The 14,070-nt window shown below is 46.0% G+C and overlaps 1 protein-coding gene across 1 annotated transcript in view; it reads right to left on the reverse strand.

The window, feature by feature from the left end:
- The window catches only part of LOC137331880 (collagen alpha-6(VI) chain-like), a 114,463-nt gene that overhangs the window by 43,897 nt on the left and 56,496 nt on the right, over positions 1-14,070 (reverse strand). The window contains exons 18-21 of the mRNA XM_067995749.1: positions 14,001-14,036; positions 11,607-11,669; positions 1,929-1,991; positions 114-176 (exon numbers count right to left, since the gene is read on the reverse strand). Of these exons, the coding sequence (XP_067851850.1) occupies positions 114-176; positions 1,929-1,991; positions 11,607-11,669; positions 14,001-14,036 (225 nt within the window). The remainder of the gene's footprint in view (positions 1-113; positions 177-1,928; positions 1,992-11,606; positions 11,670-14,000; positions 14,037-14,070) is intronic.

A 14,070-nucleotide genomic window follows, 5' to 3' on the forward strand; every position in this document is an offset into this window, starting at 1 on the left:
AAAGGAGCAGCTTAAAACTATCATAAACAAGGGTCAACTACGGTAAAACACTCCAATACATAAGACTTTTTCTGCTTTATTGGGCTAGATAAATAATAGAAGTTGCTACTTACATTTTGTCCTGTTAATCCAAGGATGCCGTCAATCCCCTTATGACCTGGACTTCCAGGTAGGCCCTGTCGTATGATTGATACAAATAAATACTAATTAAAGCTGTATGACAACTCCCCTCTTTCCAATATTTATCTTTTTAATTTTAGGACTGCTCATTAGAATAAGAACCTGCTGAAAAATGATTAGCAAATACAGTGTATGTCTGAAAATATAAAATATTAAAACATTCCTTTTATTCATGCCCTGACTGCATTATAAAGCCTAATTTTTCACTGGAACCCATGGATCTGGAGTTGATAGAAAAGACTTTGTGGTGGCAATTTTTGATTTTCTGAACAGGTGTACATGTGAATGCAAATTCATAAGAAAACAGGTGCAATTTGTCTCTATACAAAATAAAATAAAGGAGTTTGTGTTGAATGATGTGGGGATAGACAATCACCAATGCAATGACCATTGGGGCATATTTACCAATCAGCTTTGCTATTGAGAACAGGTGAAATGATTGCAAGCAAACCTATAGCTTAGAAATTATTAGCTCACAAATGCTTAACACGTTCTTAAGACATTCCTCTCTCAGCTATTTTAATGTAAATGTTAAACTGTTTATTTTAAATGGCTTAAAACCTCTGTTAAAATACTGGATAGTGCAATGTCATAAGAATGCATTAAACATTTAGGTAAAATGTGTTAACAGAAATTTCTAAACTTATAAGGGGTAAAATTGGACATGGCCAGGGACACAAAACAGGCGGAATCGCATTTGCCGACTGTTATATGACACACCTGATATTCAGTTCTATTGAAATCCTTGGAACTGAGTACAAGGCAGAGCGTATAACGGGGGGTCAATGCAATACTGCCCGTTCTGCATCTCCACCCATGTACAATTTCATCCCCATTAGTTCTTATGTATTTAAACCTAATTTATTGGAAAATGATATTTTCTTTCGAAAGTCAGAACTTTTTAAAAAGTATGTTTATTGGATCACAGTTTGGTATGAAGGCCAGTTTGAAGATGCACAGAACATGAGTGGGATCACACGGTCACTTACCAAATCTACACGTATATTGTACTGGAGCAAATTATATATTCACTGTGCAAAGAAGTAGTGATTCACTGCAGAGAAAAACAAATCAATGGCCTCGCCCCTACGTAACCTCTGTAACCTCCTCCAGCCCTTCAACCCTCCGAGATATCTGCGCTCCTCCAATTCTGGCCTCTTGCTCATTCCCGATTTTAATCATTGGGGGCCGTGTCTTCAATTGCTTAGGCCCCAAGCTCTGGAATTCTCTCCCTAAACCTCTTCCCCTCTCTCTCTCTTCTCCTTTAAGACGCTCCTTAAAACCTACCTCTTTCCCCTGTCCTAATATCTCCTAATGTGGCTCAATGTCAAATTTTGTTTGATAACGCTCCTGCGAAGCACCTTGGGATGTTTTACTACGTTAAAGGCGCGTTATAAATGCAAGCTGTTGGTGTTTGCTTTGAACCACTTAACCTTTCTGTGTACATGTAATGCATTGCATGGAAATTCCACATTAAAATCTTCTAATATTCTATTGTTTCTACTCACCTTATAACCTATACAATCAACTTTCGTTGAAAGAACAGAATAATACTGTGCCCTGTGTCATGCAGATGTCACTGACACACGTTGCACTTGTAAACAGACATTCATATCCATCCAGGTTCTAAGTTACCCTGTAACCTCCATTACAATGGCTTAGCAGAATAATTATACTTTTACAAACCTGACTTAAAACTGCATAAAGCCTCTTCATCAGACATGCCAAGATTCAGCTCTATTACAAACCTGCCAACCTCGAGCTCCCAGTTCCCCTTTTGGGCCCTGAGACCCAGAGGGACCAGATATCCCCTGTAACAAGGAGAAAAGCACAAGTCAGAAATTGAAGTATACGAGTACAAGTCAATGTTACATTATAAAAAATAATAATTGACTCTTTTATCAGTTAATCTGGGGATCTAAAAATGAAATCTTTGTCACTCTAAAAAATATATTAGCAAGTTATTTATATACACTGATCCTACCATCAGAATTCAGCTTGTGTGATCAGGACCAAGTCAAACCAAAACCAAACTTCATTCTGTTCAGGTTCAAATGATTATAAAGGGTCGAGTGGAAATCACCACAACTCATATGGTTTATTTGTGATCATTTTTTTAAAAGATCATTCTAATGTCCTCAAAGATACTTTAATAGTCTCAAAAATACACTTATGCAATAAGCAGAAAACATCAATGACTGTAAGCACAGTTTATACAGAGTCTGATGGTTATCTTAAATATTTACAATTGTTACTAAATATTTACAATCAGTAACCACTTTACATGCAGAACAACCACATTACTGACATTACACGATGCATGCAGAGATCCCAAAAGTTAAATTAGCTTATGTATCTTTTTTAAAGTAAGTTGTTTGTTCGGTGTGAAATAATGCACTGCTGTGAACATCCAAATTCCTATTTTTTCCTATCATGGATCTTGTATTTGTTGCAATGAATGCACACTTGAGAATCAAAGAGCAATCAACTGCTTTTAGACATTTAATCACTCAACAAACCTAAAATACATTACTTAAGCACTACAAATACTGTTTATCCATGAAAGAGGCTCTGCTGTAGGGTTGACTTTTCAAACATGGAAAGGTGGAGGAGATTCAGAAAAACCTCTTTCGAAGGATATGGCCTCCAGGCATTAGTTGATGAGGTACAGCAGAACAGAAATGTTCTGTTTGGGTCAGACAAAATCTTTAAAAGACAGTTGATTCACCAGGCAAGATGTAACATAGCAGAGGAGGTGAATACGGAAGAAAAGCAGCAAAGTAAGAAGCAAAAGCAATGGTACATCATAAAACATCATGGACATGATTATATCTCCGAAGTTCGGGTGGGTTGGGGGCGGGGGGGCAAACGGAGCGGGAAGGAATCCCGACTCCAACCCGCCAAAAAACGCGTACGACCCAGACCCATCTGGATGCGTGCACCGTTCCGGAACCCGGAAATCCCGCCGGGAATTAAAGCCAGTGGGACGATATTTAAACCAACAATTGAAGTACTTAAAATACTTGAACTCTGCCTTAATGTAATTAATCATGCTGGCAAGTGGTTTCAACACTGCCTCAACATGTTTCCTGTGCTGTATGAATCACACCAGGGGAAACTAGGCAGGTTGCAGCCGGCAGCCATTTGGACATTTAAATCCCTGCTTGACAGATGGGGATAAAAGGTGAGTTATTACAGCAGGGCACTCAGTTCTCTCAGACAGACTTTTGGTTGGGAGATCTTTGTGTTGAGACTGAAAATTCTTAGTTCATACTCAGAATTGTTCTGTTTACACATATTCACCTACTTTTTGGGCCCCCTCAAACTGACATCAGGATGGGGAGGAGTTGGGGGGTGGGGGGGGGTTGCAATGGCTGCATTCAGCAGTACATCTGAGGAGGAGCTACATCACCTCTGGTGGGTACTCTGGATGGAGGACTTCAATGTCCATCACCAAGAGTGGCTCGGTAGCACCACTACCGACTGAGCTGGCCGAGTCCTGAAGGACATAGCTGCCAGACTGGGCCTGCGGCAGGTGGTGAGCGAACCAACACGAGGGAAAAACCTACTTGACCTTGTCCTCACCAACCCACCTGTCGCAAATGCACCTGTCCATGACAGTATTGGTAGGAGTGACCACCACACAATCCTCGTGAAGACGAAGTCCCATCTTCGCACTGAGGACTCCATCCAACGTGTTGTGTGGCACTATCACCGTGCTAAATGGGATAGATTCAGAACAGATCTAGCAGCTCAAAACTGGGCATCCATGAGGCGCTGTGGGTCATCAGCAGCAGCAGAATTGTATTCCAGCACAATCTGTAACCTCATGGCCTGGCATATTCTTCACTCTACCATTACCAACAAGCCAGGGGATCAACCCTGGTTCAATGAGGAGTGTAGAAGAGCATGCCAGGAGCAACACCAAGCGTAGCTAAAAATGAGGTGCCAACCTGGTAAAGCTACAACTCAGGACTACATGCATGCTAAACAGCGGAAGCAACATGCTATAGACAGAGCTAAGCGATTCCACAACCAACGGATCAGATCAAAGCTCTGCTGTCCTGCCACATCCAGTCGTGAATGGTGGTGGACAATTAAACAACTAACGGGAGGAGGAGGGTCTGTAAACATCCCCATCCTCAATGATGGCAGAGTCCAGCACGTGAGTGCAAAAGACAAGGCTGAAGCGTTTGCAACTATCTTCAGCCAGAAGTGCCGAGTGGATGATCCATCTCGGCCTCCTCCCGGTATCCCCACCATCACAGAAGCCAGTCTTCAGCCAATTCGATTCACGCTACGTGATAGCAAGAAACAGCTGAGTGCACTGGATACAGCAAAGGCTATGGGCCCCGAAAACATCCCGGCTGTACTGCTGAAGACTTGTGCTCCAGAACTAGCCGCGCCTCTAGCCAAGCTGTTTCAGTACAGCTACATCACTGGCATCTACCCGATAATATGGAAAATTGCCCAGGTATGTCCTGTCCACAAAAAGCAGGACAAATCCAATCCGGCCAATTACCGCCCCATCAGTCTTCTCTCAATCACAGTGCTATCAAGCGGCACTTACTCACCAATAACCTGCTCACCGATGTTCAGTTTGGGTTCCGCCAGGACCACTCAGCTCCAGACCTCATTACAGCCTTGGTCCAAACATGGACAAAAGAGCTGAATTCCAGAGGTAAGGTGAGAGTGACTGCCCTTGACATCAAGGCAGCATTTGACCAAGTGTGGCACCAAGGAGCCCCTGTAAAATTGAAGTCAATGGGAATCAGGGGGAAAACTCTCCAGTGGCTGGAATCATACCTAGCACAAAGGAAGATGGTAGTGGTTGTTGGAGGCCAATCATCTCAGCCCCAGGACATTGCTGCAGGAGTTCCTCAGGGCAGTGTCCTAGGCCCAACCATCTTCAGCTGCTTCATCAATGAACTTCCCTCCATCATAAGGTCAGAAAGGGGGATGTTCACTGATGATTGCACAGTGTTCAGTTCCATTCGCAACCCCTCAGATAATGAAGCAGTCCGTGTCCGCATGCAGCAAGACCTGGACAACATCCAGGCTTGGGCTGATAAGTGGCAAGTAACATTCACGCCAGACAAGTGCCAGGCAATGACCTTCTCCAACAACAGAGAGTCTAACCACCTCCCCTTAACATTCAACGGTATTACCATCGCCGAATCCCCCACCATCAACATCCTGGGCGTCACCATTGACCAGAAACTTAACTGGACCAGCCATATAAATACAGTGACAAGAGCAGGTCAGAGGCTGGGTGTTCTGCGGCGAGTGACTCACCTCCTGACTCCCCAAAGCCTTTCCACCATCTACAAGGCACAAGTCAGGAGTGTGATGGAATACTCTCCACTTGCTTGGATGAGTGCAGCTCCAACAACACTCAAGAAGCTCGACACCATTCAGGATAAAGCAGCCTGCTTGATTGGCATCCCATCCACCACTCTAAACATTCACTCCCTTCATCACCGGCGCACTGTGGCTGCAGTGTGTACTATCCACAGGATGCACTGCAGCAACTCGCCAAGGCTTCTTCGACAGCACCTCCCAAACCCCCGACCTCTACCACCTAGAAGGACAAGAGCAGCAGGCACATGGGAACAACACCACCTGCACGTTCCCCTCCAAGTCACACACCATCCCGACTTGGAAATATATCACTGTTCCTTCATCGTCGCTGGGTCAAAATCCTGGAATTCCCTTCCTAACAGCACTGTGGGAGAACCATCACCATACAGACTGCAGCGGTTCAAGAAGGCGGCTCACCACCACCTTCTGAAGGACAATTAGGGATGGGCAATAAATGCCGGCCTCGCCAACGACGCCCACATCCCATGAACGAATAAAAAAAAAACATCCTTGCCAGGCACGCGTGCACTTCCGCCACTTGCAGCTCCACAACACAGAGGTGTGCCACTGAGAATCTGCACAAGAGCAGAGAGGGTAGAAGGAGCGACGTCACTGGAGGCACTATCCTTGTGAGAGGGTTTGGAGGCCGAGGCTGAGCTTCCTGGACTTCTCTGAGGAGCACTGCCTATGGAGGCTGAGATTTGAGTTGCCGGGTGGTCGCAGACATCTGCAGCCTCCTTCATGCCGAGCTGTTCCTGACTGGGTCTGATGGCATTGCATTGCCCGTCACAGTTAAAGTGACCACTGCCCTCAACTTCTTCGCCTCTGGATCGTTCCAGGGTGCCGCCGGTGACATCCCCGGGGTCTCTCATATTCGTCTGACCACAAGTGCATAAGACAGGTCACTGATGGTTTGTTTTGCAGGGCGTTGCAATATGTCAACTTCCCCATGGACGACCCCAGCCAGACAGAGAGGGCAGTGGGCTTCCACTCTGTGGCTGGCTTCCCACGGGTACAGGGTGGCAATCGATTGTACACATATAACAAGCCAGGATTAATCATCAACAGAAAGGGATATCACTCCATCAACGCGCAGCTCATTTGTGACCATCGGAAAAGATTTCTTCACGTGGGCCAGATTGCCTGGCAGCTGCCATGATTCATTCATTCTGAGGGAATCTAACACCCCGGCCCTCTTCCACGCACCAAACACCCTTAAGGCTGGCTTCTCGGAGACAAGGGATACCCACTGCAAACGTGGCTCACGACACCTCTGAGGAACCCCATCAGCGAGGAACAGCATCAATACGACAGTCAGATCGCCACCAGGTCTGTAATTGAACATGCGGTAGGACTGCTGAAGATGAATATGCGCCATCGAGATTGGGTCGAATTGTAGTCGTCTGTTTTGTCCTGCACAACATGGCGCAACATAGAGGGTTACTGGTTGATGAGGCCCCATGCCCTCATTCAGTAACCACATCTGCCATCAACATTGAGGAGGAGGACGAGGACGAGGAGGAGGAGGAGGTGGAGGAACCCATCGGCAGAGCAGCGGCTCACCTGGCTGCACATGAGGCCAGGGAGTCACCAATATTTGAACGATTCTCATAAGGAGATCACAAAGTGAGAATAATCCAATCCTTAGACCACCTGGAAAGAGCAGCGCCAATACCAGCACCCTCCCCCCAACTGTACAAAACAGTCCTACAACTGCACATACACCCACTATAAACTCACCCACTAGATGGCATCAAGTCTCACCGTTCATGGTGAAGCACATAAAAGGGCACTTTCACAAAAGGCAGTCGAGAATGGGCAAGACGTGGCAGTAGTGGTGAGAAGTATAACATTTAATGTGAATTTAACAAAAAACGAATATAAATGAAAAATATGACAGTCTGTCAAACGCCCTTCGTGATCACTAAACCTTTGCCTTTCTCTTCCTACTACTTCTACGTGGTGCATCCCGTGTGGCTGCAGCAGAAGTAGTGGCAGGTTGCTCGTGTTCATGCCCTGACTGCTTAGATGCTTTCGGCCTATGCCCTCTGGGTTTTGGAGCCTGTGAGGGCCCCATCAAAGACTGCTCCACCTGCACCTGTGTAGTGGCAGACTTGGCCAACTGAAGAGGAGGCAGCATTGCGGGTACTGGTTGAGAGGGGGTAATGGGTGAGATGTGGGAGCGCTTTGAGTGGCGTCCCCACTTCCATGTCCACTTTCACCATCATCCCTCTCCTGGGCCAGGCCCACATCACTCCTACCAGCCTGCTGGACAGCAGTTTGGAGGACATGTGTGATGCCTTGGAAGCCCAGTTGTAAAGTTTCTGTCTGCCTGTTTAAGGCGGCAGAATGTTGTTCACCCTGAGTCTAAACGGCCATTGTCAGGGCCTGAATGGACTCATTTGTGAGCCGTGCTTGAAGTCAATGGAGGCTAGCCTTCTCTCCATCGCAGACATTCCCGCACTTACTTGCGCCACTGTTCCACTAATGCAGGAGGTGGACTCCTCCATCCTCTCTGCTATTATGGAGAGTGTGCATTGCACCTGTTCCAGTACCTCGCAAATGTGCTGCTGTCCCTCGACCATTCTCCTTTTAAAGGATGGACCCCGGGGTTCAGCATCTGCATCCAGCTGAGCAGAGCCTGGAGAGGAGTGCGCCCACCGACGCAGACTCGCCACAGTTCCCCCTGCCACCAGTGTCTGCTCATGCTCGCTTGTGTGCGGTGACTCACCAGGTGCGAACCCAACTAACTGACTATTAGGACCCATCGAGGTGTGAGTATCTGCGCTGGTGGATGGCTCACTAAGATGTGACGGTGCGCCCTCAGAGGCCAGGAACTCCTCTGAGGAAACATCCTCGACTATGTCACTTCGGTCGTTGAAGGGCCTGTAAGAGAACAGAAGGCAGTATTAAGAATCATCACAGGTGTGTAATGTTGTGATGAGCATACTGAGATGTTCAACATGCCAATCATTGTTAACATCAATTCATGTTGTATGTGATGAATGTTAAAGTTGTGTCACCAGACATTTGTGGGGTGCCGGTCTCGGCGTCCCCGATGGACAGGCACTCGAGGGTATGACTGATCTCCAGCACCTCCTCCACCGCATCTGTGAGGACCACTATTTGTTGTGGCCCCACTCCAGTCCTCACCCTCTCCCGTGCATTTTGCGCTCTCTTCTCTTACAAGGGGAGAAAGTACAGACGTTTGAGTGATTGAGGGTGAAGTGGTCAGTCGATGAATGTATTGCTTTGGGTGAGGCTGCCCGTGAAAGAGATGCATCAGAGGGTGAGTATCAGACAGAGACATCACATTGGATCAGGATGGGAGTGAGTGGTAAAGGTGGGGTCACAAATGGGGAGGTGAGGAAGTGCTCAGGAAGTGAAGGCAAATTGAGGATGAGCCTTAAGTGGGTGTGAGGAGTGATGTGATGAGTAGCCTTGGCAGTGCGGAACGATGTGAGGGGGAGGGGGGTGATGTGCACCACGGAAGCAGAGAATCAATAAGTGTACTCACTTTTGCTGACCTAGTTAGGTCATTGAAGTGCTTCCTGCACTGGATCCAGGTGCGGGAGATGTTGCTCCTGCTGGTGACCTCCTCTGCCACCTCAAGCCAGGCCTACTTGGTGGCAGAGGTCGGGCCCTTCCTCCTATCAACTGGGTAAAATATTTCCCTCCTCCTCCTCATCCTGGCCAGCAGCACCTCAAGTGAGGCATCACTGAATCTTGGAGCTGGCTTGCCCCTCTACTGCTCCATTCAGCGTGCTTGCTCCTTGCTCCAGCAAAAGCTATTGGTGCAATGGCCCTTTAAATACAGACACTCCAGCTGACAGCAGGTCATGCGGATGCGCAGTCCGCCCGCTGTGCAGCTTTTGGATGGCAAACCCGGAAACAATGTTAAGGGGCACCAATTAAGTCACGATCGCGTGGGGAACGGTAAGATTTTGTTATTCGGGTTTGCCGCGCGCCATTGACCCCCCCCCACCACCGCTGCCATCCCGCCACCTTATTAAAATCCCCACATATGGGCATCCAAGCCTCTAACATTTATCAGCAATTTAGTTGTGAATATGTGGAAATGATGATTGACAGTGTTAAACTAATGCGGTTTCAGCACACAACAATGTTTACATCCTATAGTTTATACAGTACAAAGTATGCTGAATTCTTACACTGACCACACCGCAGCTACTTTAGCTGAAAGTATATCATTGGTCTCTTTTCAGGATGAGTTAGCAGTAATGCTGAGTGATGATGGGCAGATGATGTTGCCCAAGGGAGAAAGTGCTTACTCCATGTGACCAATCCGTTATGAATATTACTGGCATTGAGTCCAGCAAGAGAGTGAGGAAAAAGAAGTTGCAGCTCCCACTGTGGTGGTGATTAGCCTCATTTTTATGGTAATATTATTTGCTGATCTTACACCGAGCTAAAACATAATTGCTGTCCCTTTAGTCTGCATAGCATGTTATTACAGTGTTACAGAAAAATATCTAACAATGAAGTTACACTCATACTATGCTCATTTTTCTTGTTACAGAATGACCAGGCCCCCATGGGGAGTCACTTGTGGAATAACAAGTTAATACTTGTTATTGCAAGTCACTTGCAATAACAAGTATTAACTTGCAATACTACTGTCACCATTCTTCAGCCACACAGATACCACTTTGAGATATTGAAATAGTGAGGAGCATGAGTTATTATACAATGAGGCATAGGTCACAAATGATGAAGGGGCAGTGTTGGTGGCAACAGAAAATGAGGCACATTATGCACAGAGGTTCAACATGCTTGTGGGCCCAGCAAAGTCACTTTTCGATTCCAAGCTATTGGGGCCACAGGCGGTTCTGGACAAGCATAAATCTGTACACGAATCACATTAGGCAGTAAGGAGTTGAAAGTAGCATGAAGGAACTCACCATCCAGCTTTTTTCCTGTTACATAGTATTACATAGAATTTACAGCACAGAAACAGGCCATTTGGCCCAACTGGTCTATGCTGGTGTTTATACCCCACACGAGCCTCCTCCCACCCTACTTCATCTAACCCTAGTGATGGATAGTAAACTAACTGCAGTAATATATCAATTGCATCAGAAGTAAAAATTAAGAGCCGAAAGCTGGGCCTTGCGTGACTAAAGTTAAGTCAAACTTTGCTTACGGGCACAGCACACAGTCATTGCTTCAAAGCCTGGTTTCGACTACATGGAGATCACGAGCAGTGTCCTCCAAGTCCACGTTTGACTTGCTGCCCAGTCCTCATTCACAGATTGAGAGTCAGGTCAGCCCTGCCCAAGGATCTAGCCTGGACGCTGGTGAGTGTGCAAAGGAGCAGTTGGATTCTCTTGATGGATCTGCGATGCAGTCTGCCATTGAGTCCACGGCACTGGATAGTTTATTGAGTCACATGCTGTGCTTGGTGTGAGAATGTCTTAGGATCCTTATCAGCAATACTGTTTAGATATTCAGACCACTAATTGCGGAGGCAATTGCAGTTGGCTTTCACTCCCTTGGCAAAAATGATGCAGAGCATCCAAGTGAGGGTGTTGAATCTTTGTGGGAGAGTGAATGGGGGTGAAATTGGTTTTGGGCAATGGCGATCATGAATCGGTCACCCCTTGTACACCCCACCCGATTTTCTTCTCCATTAAAGTGTGTTGACCTGCTGACTTGATATCGCGGTTTTGCACTAGCGCCCAAGACTAATTTCACCCCCAATGTCTCTGAGAGTGTGTTTGTGGTGTCGAGCAAGGGCGGGGTTAGGTTTGACTGTAACAACCTCTGTGGCCCAATAGACTGCTGGAAGAAAGGTCACTTGAGTAAAATAACAGAGGGCTTTTGGCATCTGTGGAATCATACTCTGGTAGGAATCAACATTTGAAGGGAGGAGGGCAGTAAAATGGGGGGGGGGAGGAATCGTATACACATCACAAATCGTAACTTGGAGATAAATTTGTGTTAAGCAAATTAATAAAACTTCAGGATGCAAATTAGAGCAATTAAACAGTGAGCTCCTACAGTACTAAGGTACTGATTAAATAATGATCGTTACAGGTGACCACCTGTGGGCCGCGGTTTCCTCGTTCTCCTCTACGACTTCGCTTACCAGTCTTTCCTTTCTGACCCTACACAGAAACAGAGAACTATTATTTAACAATAAGAATCTCATTTTTTTTGTAAACATCACTTCACTTTGCTCCAGAAAAATGTACTTGATTTAAAGTTTAGAGTTAAGAATAGCCCAGCAGCTCTAGGTATAGAACATTATGCTGTCATGCTGGAAATGCAGTTGTTTCAAACTAAACCTAAACTCACATTAAAGCCCCTCTGCGCCCCCTCCCCCCCCACACTGACCAATGAATGTCTTTTACCAACTGTCAGTCAGCTCATATGTTGGAGCACTCTGTGTCAGCCAAATATTGTATAAAAGGGCAAAGGGATTTTAAATTACTAATATTGATGGGATTCACGATCAGCTGCTTGTAATCAATTAGGGATCAGTAAATTGTTTGTAAGTTTTAGGCTCCTGGTCAATGATTGGTTTTCCTTCTCTTTTAAAGATTGCTTTTCCTCTGCAACAAAGTGTGATGTCTGGAATGAGTCATCTGGGGCATAATTTTAGCTGGGAGCCAGGAGTCCAGCGTGTCCGCAGATATTCGGATGGGGAACCCGGAAACCAAATGAGTGCATCGCAATCTGCGATCGCAACTCGATTGAAGGTAAGTATTTGTGTTTCCAGGTTTCCCACGCGCCAGGCAGCCAGATTGACAGGCTGGCAGCCTCTCAGAGGTGAAAGGAGCCGCGAATCGGAGAGGGGGGAGGGAGGGAGCGAGATAGTGGGCCATGGAGGAAACTGGAGGGGTGGGGGGACCTGGATGACATCGGCCTTGGGGAAGATGGGGGGAGGTGGTCTAGCATATTGGAGGGGGGGTGGGGAGTGGGTCCTGCATCGGGGCGGGTAGGGGGGTGACCGATCGCAGGGGTCCCATTACGCCAGGTGAGCTTATTGGGCCTGGATGAAGCATTCCTGCTCCTCTGGGCCCACAAGCAGTGCTTTCAAGGCACTTACCTCATGGATCCAGCCCTCCCCCTGCTTTCACCTGACATGAATCGGAAATGTTTGACATTACTAATATACAAAAAATTAAGTGCCTCAACTATCACAATGAGGTACAATGCCCCTATAGGTATTGGGGAGGGACCCGATAGTCCCGCTGGCTTTAAGTGGGGGCGGGACTTCCTGGTTTCTGTTGCATGCGCGCATACAAACGAGCCTGGGTCAAACCTGGAGGTGGGCACTTTGGAGTCGGTATGCGGTCCCCCTCCAAACTGCCCAACTGCCCCCAACCCATCTGTTCTTGAGGGTTAAAATTACCCCCCTGGAGTGTGATGCTGTGAAGTCTTTAATAGTAGAGCTAAAGGGCAATTTGGACCTCTTTATACTGCACTACCCAGTTTTGCCAAACAGAAATAGCTGATTGTATTAAAATCACCTGAAAGCTGATTTAAACACACTCAAAGGCTGAAAAATGTCAATTTTAAAAAACATAATACATGAGGGTGGAACTTCTGATTGGTGATGTTCTCGTATGAATGCTTAACACACTCATAATGTATTATTCATAGGCAGGTGTTGGCCCATTTAAAATAAAGAGGTTAATGTCTGCTAAATCCTTACTGGAAGCATGTATGTTGGACATCAGGTGAAGATGAGATTAGACTAAGTGACGATGCCATTCATAGTTGAATAGTTTGCTAATATTCACAGTTCGGGGTAACGTGTGAAAAATGGTCCCTTCCGTAAAGTACTGGAAGGCTGTCTACTGGAAAGCGAAACTATACCTTAGCAATGAGTCACCACTTTCAGTACAGAATAAGAGAACTTGTTTTTGACTGGACCATCCTTCATCATATTGTGTTTCTTTGTAATCCATTGATTAAGGGGATTCTGGATCATCTTATATAAAGTATGACTGGTGTGCATTAGTCAGTCATTAAATACATACCTCCTTAGTAATGAACTATAAGATTATTTGTGAATCTGAAGTAATTCTAATTGGCTTAATTTGGGATGTTCCTGAATTTGCTTGACTAAGAACTGTTTAGGCATCAGCTGGCCAGTTGAGAAAGTGTAGCAGCAGTGACTCAAGCACAGATGTAGCAGCTCAGTAACCAAACCCTGCACCACAGAAGGGATTCACAACTGAAATTTAAAAAGCACATTTCTGAATTGTAACTTCATATTTAGGTTGTATTCCCTCAGCGGGCATCTTCCCATTAGTTATTGTGGGTTACATAGGAAGATAGGAATGTACAGGACTGGAAAAGGCTATTGCAGTCCATCTGGCTCATCGCACTGAAATCACACATAAATATCACCAGTAACATTGTGCAACATGTACTAAATTAATATGATGCAGTTCGAATCAATAGAATGAAAATACCGACAAACTCACTTTTTTACCAGGTGGCCCTCTGTGACCATGGAGACCCTAAAGTAAAGAAAAATATTACATTTTTAAGTTA

Source organism: Heptranchias perlo, chromosome 2, assembly GCF_035084215.1.
Source record: "Heptranchias perlo isolate sHepPer1 chromosome 2, sHepPer1.hap1, whole genome shotgun sequence".
Classification (NCBI taxonomy): Eukaryota; Metazoa; Chordata; class Chondrichthyes; order Hexanchiformes; family Hexanchidae; genus Heptranchias; species Heptranchias perlo.